Genomic DNA, 10,333 nt, shown 5'->3' on the forward strand with positions numbered 1-10,333 from the left:
AGAAAGATATCTTATACACAAGATTATTTTGTTACATAAAAATGGCGTCGCAAAACTCAAAGCTTCACTTAGTTGTTTTCATGATCATTGTTTCACTCCTTGCTAACAGAGCACAATCCACTCGTAAGATTTATTTTCCTATCTTTATTTTGTTTATATATAGAACTAACATTATACCCATATAAATTAATGACTATGTGATTGTTATATTTAGTTTATAAATTACTAACAGAGAATTATGATGATGATGGTGATAATTTTGTAATATCGACCAGGAGTTATGGATGATACGTTTCCAGAATGTGAATTCAAAGGACCATGCCGAATGAAAAATGATTGTATCGCGACTTGTGGAGGCGAACCTAGTCGTGCTTTGTGTATTCCTAATCCTAGTGTAGACACCCTTCAATGTTGTTGTCTTTCTAACTAATTTTATTGGAATTCTTAGTTTCTACTAATGAAATAAAAATGTTCTACCAACATTATTCAATTGTGCCATTTAATACTTTATCAAATTTTCGTCTTTAAACATGAATTAAATTTCATGATAATTTTTAATTTATTTTATGTTAACAGAAAATTTTCGAATATCATGTAAATGTTGCTATATGGAGAAAATTTCCTTCACCTATGAAATTATAAAGTTTTGAACTTGACCTGCAAATCGGATCGATTATTTTAACACACTATATGTTATTAGGACATAATGTCCCACATCGGAAGTTGAAAGGGATAAGTAATATATAAGGGATATGAGCCACTCCACTCATTGCCAATTGGTTTTGAGTTGGAAGCACATATTCTAATATGGTATCAGATCCACATATGCCCAACCCGATCCGACCCAAAGATGGTCCAATCATCGACAAGGCCCAAAATTGATGCCGTCGATCTAAGCCCAAACATTCCGAGATTAATGGCCAAAGACCATCATCTCGAGGGGGCGTATTAGGACATAATGTCCCACATCGGAAGTTGGAAAGGATCCTAATTAATATATAAGGGATATGGGTCACTCCACTCATTGCCAATTGGTTTTGAGTTGGAAGCCCATATTCTAATATATTTAACCAAACATAACAAGAGACACTGAGTATCTGATTATGATATAAAGAGAGTAAGTAATAATAGGCATTGGAATAATGAAATGGGTAAATGATTTTTTCACACCAAAGAAATATGTACAAAAAACCGGGCATACTCACAAACCATGACCTGAAGTAAAAGTACCAAACATTCACAAACCAGACTATAACCATTACATCCGTGTTTTTCGACCCCAAAGAGCTACTCTTGTTCTTATCGTCATCGTCAAAGTAAATCACCTTTCTTTTCTGTTTTTTAACGGTCGTTTTGTGAGCTGCCTCGGATGAATGAATCCCGCCGCTGTCCCCCGACAAATGCTTGTTTCAGTCGAGAGATCGGGCCCATTAATCTTCCAGCTTTCTGCATCGAAAGAGTGTTTATTAGTTAGATATATACGTTTTAATCATGGAGGTTCAAAAAATGGTTGTCCTATACCTCGTTTCCAATGCTTGATTCCCACCTTTGCTGCAAAATCTGCCACCTCTCCTGTTGCCAATGTTGGCCAAGAATCACAATTCCCATTACAGCTGCAGCAATGCAGATGGACCAAACAGTGTTAGTTTCTTTTGCTTGTGCAATCAAAGACGCAGCGCTTCTTTTCCACCAGGCTTCTTCGCAAGGAGGCACGTTTGCTACCTCATGCTTATCATCATCTTTAGTAGGATTCAGATCAGGTGTAACATCAGATGGAGCGACAGGCGCGGTCGGTTCTTGAACAGGTTCGTTGAGTTCATACACGTGTGACCCACCAGTAGCTCTTTCTTCGTCCAGAGAAGTAGTCATAGCTGTCGTGTAAATGTTTTCATCTTTGTTGCCTTTCTCGTCGAAAAACTCAAGTCCTCCAAAATCATCTGATAAATCCAACCCTTTGAGAGTCAAATCACCTTCATCCTTGCAATGAGTCCCGGTTTCAAATCCAAAATCCATCTTCTTGCTAGCCTCGGTAAGCTCACTAGTAGGAGGAGGTTCAAGCTGACCACTTGGTGGGAAAACAAAGTGGCGAGACATGTATAAAGGATGAGATGTCTCAGCTTCGTAACAAGGAGTAACAAGTTCCTTGTGATGATCATCATTCAAGTCAACAAGTGGTTTAGGACCAGGAGAAGCAGCGTAAGCTGAAGCAGTAAGAGAAACAACTTCCCAATCATTTCCACGCGTAGCTGCTTCATCTTTGTCAGCCATGGAACGCCTGTTAATTATATCACAACAACAAACCAATAAACAAGAATAATAATATTAGCTGATCCAATAACAAAAACCTATATATATATATATGTTCATTCCCATCAGATATAATAATAAGCAAACACACTTAGTGAAAGAAGCTAAGCAAAAATGGTGTGCTGAATGAATATGCCATAGAAGATCAAAATTATTTTATCAACATATTCGTTTCTGAAACTCAGACACTATATTTGTTGATCTAACCATGGATCATCAGGAGGTGATGATGAATTTGCAAAAAGCAAACCGCCCAATCAAATCAAAGCAACAGATATTCCAATACACTTAAACCACGAAATTGAAACCCAGACTAGATGAAACAGAGCGATCTGAATAAAGGATCAATCGTTGACGGAGAAAATACAAGGAAGGCGAAAGAATCGGATATACTTACACAGTCAAGTCAAGGAGATGAGAGATCTGTTGCGATAAGATCAATTATGGAGGACAAAGTATGTGCCGACGAAGAAGAAGACGAAGACGAAGATGATGGTGATGAGACGACGATTGCAACCAAAAACCGCCTCGATTACGCTGCAAATGAAATATACCAAAAAGATAATTTATTTTATTTTATAGTAATACTAATAAAGAGTTGTTCTCTGGGAAGCAAGACGATAACCGGGAAATTAGTAGCCCGGTTTCATTTACTCCCGACGACCTTGCTGTTTGACCGGCCCTAGTAGGTAAAAGATAAGGATTACGAGAAGAAAATTAATGATTGACTCGTGATTGACTTTTTTCCTGAATTTTACTTCATTTTGTAATAAAGAGTAAACTAGATTTTAACCCGCGGTACACCGCGGGGCTATATTTTCTTAAAAAAATCAAAATGTAATTTGTTTGATAGATTATTTTGATTGTTAATTTTAGGATTTCACCTGTGGTATACGATCTTTTATAAATATCAACCCAAACCCGTCCCATCATATTACCCGTCCCGTGAAATTAAACATTATTTAGTTATTTTCCTTTTTAATAATACTTTTATTTAAAAGCTATATAATTCAAGTCAATTTAAAAATTTCTTTTAAATGGTTCCCATAAGATATATATACATATATATTAAATTTGTATAGAGTTGAAATAATATTAATATTACAAATTTTTTATATAATTTAAATATTATAAATATTTTTAAAAATATGTAATATATATTTTTTGTTATTGAATAAGAGGATATTATGTGTAAGAAATGTAGAAAATAAGAGTTTAATATTTTTATTATGGAGTCGCAAAAAAAATCTTTTATTTCTATACATGTTATTCATTTATTAATAATAAAAGAAAACAAATCCTTTAAATTAGATATTAACTAAAATAAACGCACCATAATTACTTATTAAGTAACAACCAATAAATTTCACCAAAAAATAGGTAACAACCAATAAATTCTAAACGCAGTAATTAAAGAATGAGATATTAAAAAAAAAATATCAAATAAGATATAAGAATCTTAAAATAATTGAACATCTAAATAATTTAATTGTTAGTGTCGATTTTAATGCCTTCATTAATGTGGATTTTTTTTTTTTACAGAGAAATATTTCTTAAAGATTATCACATTAATGACTCAGAAAATTAAGGAAGATATGAATTTATGATTCTCGAAATCGTATTGGTAATATCTTTAAGTAATATTTTTCAAATTTAAATAATTAATACCAATGGCATTCATCCGTAAATAAGGTCCAACTCCAGGATTTATTTGCTAAAAGTCATTCAAAAATGTATATATAGATTTACAAATGTATGAGAAATTAAATATGATGATATATGTTGGTGTGTGATTAACTCAATAAGAACCATGAATAAACCGAGTAATCGGAAACGATTTGTTGGACTCGGCCCAATAAGGGGTATCCATTTATTTTAGACTGTGTGTGTTCTTCCTTTTAATTTACTTTCTTTGCTTAATCCATATTCATATTGTCTGAAAGAGTGCTAGAGTTGAAAGCGTAGTCGGTTTAGATCACTTAATGTTTGAGTGATAAAAATTTTGGTATCCTTACATCGATTACTAGTAAGGAAATCACTCATAGCCGAATCCCTAATTCTTTTGTGTAACTTAGCTCTCTGCATCAAAAAATTTCTTCTTAAAAACGCAATAAAATGTAGTTAAAAGATTAACAAATACTTTTTTTCAAAGTTAAGTGGATAAGCAAGGTGGATACATAAATTACAGTCTTACAGAAGAAAAAAAAACCCATCAGGTTTAAAACTCAATAATATAATATAGATTAACAAAACATAATTAGATATTGAACAAGCCAGGCTTGAGCATGAACCCCTTTTTAACTGGAACCAGCGGGTTCATCGTCTGAAGGAGTAGGAGTGCCTTGTACACCAATCTCATCGATGCTTTGCTCGTGCTCGTGCTCATTGATCCTGCTTCCCATGTCGTCATCTAGTGAAGCCAATACAAAGTCAAGGAGATTACGTACACAGGTTATGTAAATGAATTGTTGATCCAAAATCCACAGATGATGGTAAATTCTATATACCACTCTCTCAGATATATGATCATAATTTCAAGGTATATCCTAATAGAACCAACTTTCCTGCTATTAGACTAATAGAGAAAGGATATTCTTTGTGATGAAGGAGTCCAACATTGTCTGGAACCTGGATTGCTGTAAACACACATAAGAAAATATATATAAAGATCCATGTAACTCATCATAAGCCTAAGAAGATGAACAAAACCCACCATTTGCTGCAAAAGATTTTGATCCACATTGCCGTCAGCTTCAAGTATAGATGAGTGAGTGATGGCATCATACACAAAGCCTTCATCTTTCATCTCTCTCATCATTCTTGCAGCCTCCTTAAACATTCCAGCATGTGCGAAACATCCAAGAAGAGTATTGTAAGTGATACCATCAGGCTTAAGCCCGGAATGCTTCATCGTTTCAAACAGTTCTATAGCCCGCTCTGGCACACCTGTTCTAGCAAACCCATTCATTATGATATTATGCGAATTCACATCCGCGATGCAGCCCTTCTCTTCCATTTTTCTAAGCAACAAATTAGCTTCATCTATCATACCAGCCTTCACCATCCCTGACATAAGCGCATTGTAAGCGTAGACATCAGGACCACTTTCTTCTTGGTCCTCCTCCTTAATCATCTCATTGAAGAGATCCATGAGCTTTCCACGCTTCCCAAAATGTTTGATCATGACCGCATAAACTCGACAAGTTACAATTCGGAAATTCTCTTCTTCTTCCTTAGATAGCTCATTTCCTGCCTGGTATCTTATCGACTTTATGAATCTGTAACACGCTGGAAAAGTTGGAAGGTCTTCCTCATCCATCTCCTCAAGAAACAACAGAGCTTTCTCCACTTTATTTCTTTCACAAAAGCCATTTATAAGGATTGCGTAAGTTAATCCAACAGGGGAAACACCATCAGCCTTCATCTCATCAAACAAATAGCTCACTTCTGAATCAGGTGCTTTGGACTCAAATAGAGTCATAATCAAAGCACTGTACGAATAAGCTCTATGCATGAATGTCCACACACCAGCGACCTTTGTTAACAGCTCCACTCTACCTATTTTGCTTAAAATGTTAATCAGCTTCTTTAAGAAGACAAGATCGGGACTCAACGCATTTCTAGAAACGTTCTCATGTAAACAATAAGCTTCTTCTATCTTCCCCACTCTGACAAATTCCTTAATCAGTTCCGTGTAGTAAGAATACAAAGCTGGCGAGGAACCTGGCGTTTGTTCCATCTCCTCCACAAGAAGTAAAGCTTTCTCAACCTTACGGAACTTCAAGTACAAGCCCAACAGGGTGGGGTATACCCAATCTGAAAGCCTTGTAGCAAGCCTAGCCTCTTCAAGCAAATGTGTGAAGGCCTTGTAGGTGGAGTGGTTATGTATATAATTGCTTCTGAGACCAGCCCAGTTGAAAAAAGTAATCTTGGCATCGATGTCAACGTTCATCTCAAGAACTGAAGAGACAAATTGAGGATCCAATACATGTTCATACTGAAGCATGCCCATCACAGCACTTGTGGACCCCCTTTGGAAGCTTTCCATTATACATACAAAGCTCTCACCAAGCTTCCGCACTGAGCTATACCTAGTAAGGGGATTCCGAGTACGAAACATAGGCTCATGATGATTCGGAATACGAAACATAGGCCCAAAATTCGGAATACTACTAAACACAGGCTCATGAATCGGAATACTAGACCTCTCATTTCCTGCAAAGAAATTTGTTTGAGTGGAAACCATAAAAGCAAAACCTTTTTTGTCGTTCAAATCTCTCTGTGTGCAGATTTACCTGTTTGTCTGGGAGGGCGGCGACGTTGAACATGTGGGAGTCTTGAGACGGCTAGGTTTTCGGGAATAGTGGATGGAATACTAGAAAACCTCTCAACACTCTCATTTTCTGCAAATTCCAGGAAACGAGTCAATACCATCAAAAAAAAAGTTCTTTATTTCTTTCAAATCTCTCTAAGTGTGCAGATTTACCTGTTTGTCTTGGAGAGCGGCGACGTTGAGCATGTGGGCGTCTTGAGACGGCTAGGTTTTCGTGAGTGGATGGAATCCTAGAAGCCCTCTCAACAATCTCATTTTCTGCAAATTCCAGGAAACGAGTCGATACTTTTTGCTTTCTCTCTTTAAAATCTCTTTCTATAATTTAATAGGCAAAGTTAACCTGTTTGTCTCTGAGGGAGATGACGTAGAGTTGAGAGTCTTGAAACGGATCGCTTCGAGAAAGTGGGTAGAACCGACATGTTCACCATCTTCATAAACTCCTCCGCGCTGGTTTTATGAATCAGACAGAACGGCGGCTTAAACCTAAACTAGGAGAGAGTTCGTCACTTAGATTTTAGGATCGGTCGGGGTGTTTAAATGGGCCTTTTGGGACGTTTAGGCCTGGCCTTTTAAATACCTTGTGGTCGTGGGGTTTGAGCCTCTGGCGAATTAATTTGATTTTTGATAAAATATTTAAATCTTATTATATAAAGTATGGTTTTCAAAGTTAATAACTTATAGGATCGTGACACGTAGTAAATCTATCGATCTTAGATTTTGACACGTGTAAAACAAAAAAAAATTTAAAAAAATATATAAAAAATAATTGTAAGTAATTATAAATTCAAATAATTTTAAAAATATAAAAGATAATTATAATGATAATTTGAATAATTAATATTTCTATAAACAATTTGAAAATGTCAAAAGATAATTATAAGGAAATTATATGTTTTATAATTAAAAAGGAAACATATGTTATTATATAAGTAATATGATATATTTTTGTTTCTCAAAGTTAGTAATTAATAGTATCATGAACCGTTATCAGTCAAAGATTTTATCATGTGTCATGATTTAATTTAAAATTTGATATTATTTTTTATTTTATTTTTTCATCAAAATAACTTATATTAATTTGAAGTATCGTCATACAAAATGTTCACGATCCATGGAGGCGGATCTGAATTTGCAGAGTAAAAACAAGATTGGGTGCTACCAAATTTGGCAAGACAATGAGCTACTTGATTACAAGAACGATTAACATAAAGAAAACAAAGATCCTTAAACTTAGGCATCCAGAACTTGATGTCTTCACATAATCCTCTAATTGACGCGTCCAATAAACGATTATTGATGCTGTCGATCAATACTTTGCAATCTCCTTCAAAAATACTTTGGTAAAGCCACGTATCCATGTTTGTTGCATCGAGGAGAGTAAAGCTTGTGCTTCTGCTTCCAACGGTGATCCTGTGACATTCAAACGTGATGAGCCCCATGCTTTAGGTTTGCCGTTATGGTCTCGAATTATCCATCCCCCATTTGTGTGATTAATGTTAGCATCAAATGTAGCATCAAAATTGCATTTAACATAATCAGAAGGAGGTTTTGTCCAAGTTGGAACACATGCCGGCATATGGAAGTCGCTGTTTATTGGTAGTCTATATTCATGCATGTCTAGCCATTCCTTAATATCAGCTTTTGCTTTCAAAGTAACTAAAGAGGGACTGCTTCTGATTTTATTAAACACAAGATTATTTCTTGCTTTCCAAATTTGCCAAAGGAGCCAAAAAGGTAACAATTTATTCTCCTTCGAGATTCCAGTGGAGTGTTGGAGATTCAATATATTTGAAAGGTTTTCCTCCACATCTATAGACGATATAGATGAAGGTAGAATCGGAATATTTGAAAAGCGCCAAGTTAATATAGCAAAAGGACATGTAAAAAGACAATGGTTAATTGTTTCGTCAGAAGTGCCACACTGTTGACAAAGAAGATTCAAATTCATTCCTCTCGTATTCAAACGAGTCATGGTACCAAGAGCTCGTGATAAAATGCGCCAAAGAAAATGTTTAAGTTTCGCGATTATTGGTAATTTCCAAATGGCATTTTTCATAGGGATTGAACCATGAGGAGGGATCGGGGTTGGTTGAACTTGAGTCGGATCATGTGTCAACAACCAATATCCTGTACGCACCGTGTATTCTCCGGAATTGTGGTAATGCCAAATAATCTTGTCCAAAGAGATCAGTCTCGGGAGATGTGTTCGAAGGAGGACTTGACGATCAGCAACATTCAAATTTTCAAGCATGGAAACATTCCAATGGCGGGAAGAACCAAAATTAGAGATGAAATCACTAAGGAGCAGATCCGGATTTGGAGTTACAAGAGTCAAAGGACGCGGTGGATGAGTAGGAGTTAAATTGGCTTTCATGATGTTTATAGACATTCCATCCCCAACTTGAAACCGTGAGCCTTTTTTGATAACGTTTAATCCCTGCAAGATCGATGACCAACCATACGATTGATACTTTCGTGGTTTAGCGTCTAAGATTGATTCATCTCTAAAATAACGAGCCTTCATGAGTCGAGAAAATAAAGTATCGGGATAACGTATAATCCGCCATGCTTGCTTGGCGAGGAGAGCATCATTGAATTTAGCAAGATCGCGGAATCCTAAACCTCCTTCTTTTTTAGAGAATTGTAGTCTCTCCCAAGCAACCCAGGGAATTCCTTTATTCTGGGCTGTTTTTTCCCACCAAAATCTCATTAGGAGAGATTCGATTTCCGAAATGACTCCTAATGGTAGTTTGAAGCAAGACATGGAGTAAACCGGCATTGCGAGGGCAACCGACTTTATTAAAATTTCCTTTCCAGCCGGGGAAAGGAATTTGGCACTCCAACTTGATGTTCTTTGTTTAACCCTCTCAATTATGTTATCAAACATTTCTCTCTTTTTTCGGCCAAACTGCTCAGGTAATCCTAAATATTTGCCACCACCTCCATGATTTGGTATAGCTAGAATTGTTTTCAAAGCATCTTGTTTACACCCAAAAACTCTTGAGCCAAAGGTAATCATGGATTTGGAGGTATTGATTTTTTGCCCTGAATAGTATTCATAAACTTCAAAAGCCTCTTTTAAAGCAATGCAGTTTCTCTTATTTGCTTGACAAAAGAATAATGAATCATCCGCAAATTGTAAGTGTGTAATAGCCGGAACGCCATTGCCAATTCGTACTCCTCTAAGCTCGCCACTGTTTGCCTTGGAACGAATTAGATGACTCAATATATCAGCGCAAAGAATGGACAAATATGGAGAAAGCGGGTCTCCTTGACGAATTCCGCGTTGAGGTGTAGTTGAACCAAAAGGGGATCCATTGATTAGTACAGAATAATGAACCGTACGTACAGTAGCCATAACCCAACTAATCCACTTTTCTGAAAATCCAAAGAGGCGCATGGTTGTTTCTAAAAAATTCCATTCAACCCGATCATACGCTTTACTTACATCTGTCTTAACGGCCATATATGTTTGAGAGACCCGTTTCCGCGATTTTAGAGAGTGCATAATCTCATGAGCAATCATCACATTATCAGTTATTAGGCATCCTGGGATAAACGCTGCTTGTGAGTCGGACACTATTGAGTCAAATGTTTTTTCAGTCTCATTACTAGGCATTTCGATATGATCTTATAGAGAACATTACATAGACCGATTGGTCTATAATCAGAAAGAGTGATAGGATCATTTAT

The 10,333-nt window shown here is 36.2% G+C and overlaps 2 protein-coding genes across 3 annotated transcripts; both read right to left on the reverse strand.

The window, feature by feature from the left end:
* Positions 1-1,065: 1,065 nt before the first annotated feature.
* LOC9309027 (ATG8-interacting protein 2) lies at positions 1,066-2,864 on the reverse strand. The gene is made up of 3 exons (XM_021023064.1): positions 2,705-2,864; positions 1,522-2,275; positions 1,066-1,446 (listed from the first exon to the last, which is right to left on the reverse strand). The coding sequence occupies exons 2-3, from the start codon at positions 2,266-2,268 to the stop codon at positions 1,342-1,344; spliced, it is 852 nt and encodes a 283-aa protein (XP_020878723.1). The 5' UTR covers positions 2,269-2,275; positions 2,705-2,864; the 3' UTR covers positions 1,066-1,341.
* A 1,559-nt stretch (positions 2,865-4,423) lies between these two features.
* Positions 4,424-7,136, reverse strand: LOC9311096 (pentatricopeptide repeat-containing protein At3g16010). Of its 2 annotated transcripts, XM_021022972.1 has the most exons (6): positions 6,981-7,135; positions 6,794-6,898; positions 6,603-6,710; positions 5,021-6,522; positions 4,901-4,943; positions 4,424-4,720 (listed from the first exon to the last, which is right to left on the reverse strand). In XM_021022972.1, the coding sequence occupies exons 1-6, from the start codon at positions 7,072-7,074 to the stop codon at positions 4,605-4,607; spliced, it is 1,968 nt and encodes a 655-aa protein (XP_020878631.1). In that variant the 5' UTR covers positions 7,075-7,135; the 3' UTR covers positions 4,424-4,604. The 2 variants fall into 2 exon arrangements, with proteins under 2 accessions (XP_020878631.1, XP_020878632.1); XM_021022973.1 differs by lacking the exon at positions 6,794-6,898 and having other exon boundaries at positions 6,981-7,136.
* Positions 7,137-10,333: the final 3,197 nt, after the last annotated feature.

This window comes from Arabidopsis lyrata (genome assembly GCF_000004255.2).
Source record: "Arabidopsis lyrata subsp. lyrata unplaced genomic scaffold ARALYscaffold_6, whole genome shotgun sequence".
Classification (NCBI taxonomy): Eukaryota; Viridiplantae; Streptophyta; class Magnoliopsida; order Brassicales; family Brassicaceae; genus Arabidopsis; species Arabidopsis lyrata.

What these genes read in the sequence shown, in the direction of transcription:
- LOC9309027 (XM_021023064.1), bottom strand. Translation starts at nt 2,268, where the DNA reads ATGGCTGACAAAGATGAAGCAGCTACGCGTGGAAATGATTGGGAAGTT. An exon ending in AATCAAGCATTGGAAACGAG is followed by an intron (nt 1,447 to 1,521) that starts GTATAGGACAAC and finishes CTTTCGATGCAG; the next exon opens with AAAGCTGGAAGATTAATGGG.
- LOC9311096 (XM_021022972.1), bottom strand. Translation starts at nt 7,074, where the DNA reads ATGAAGATGGTGAACATGTCGGTTCTACCCACTTTCTCGAAGCGATCC. An exon ending in AAAATCTTTTGCAGCAAATG is followed by an intron (nt 4,944 to 5,020) that starts GTGGGTTTTGTT and finishes GTGTGTTTACAG; the next exon opens with CAATCCAGGTTCCAGACAAT. An exon ending in GGACTCCTTCATCACAAAGA is followed by an intron (nt 4,721 to 4,900) that starts ATATCCTTTCTC and finishes TATTGGCTTCAC; the next exon opens with TAGATGACGACATGGGAAGC.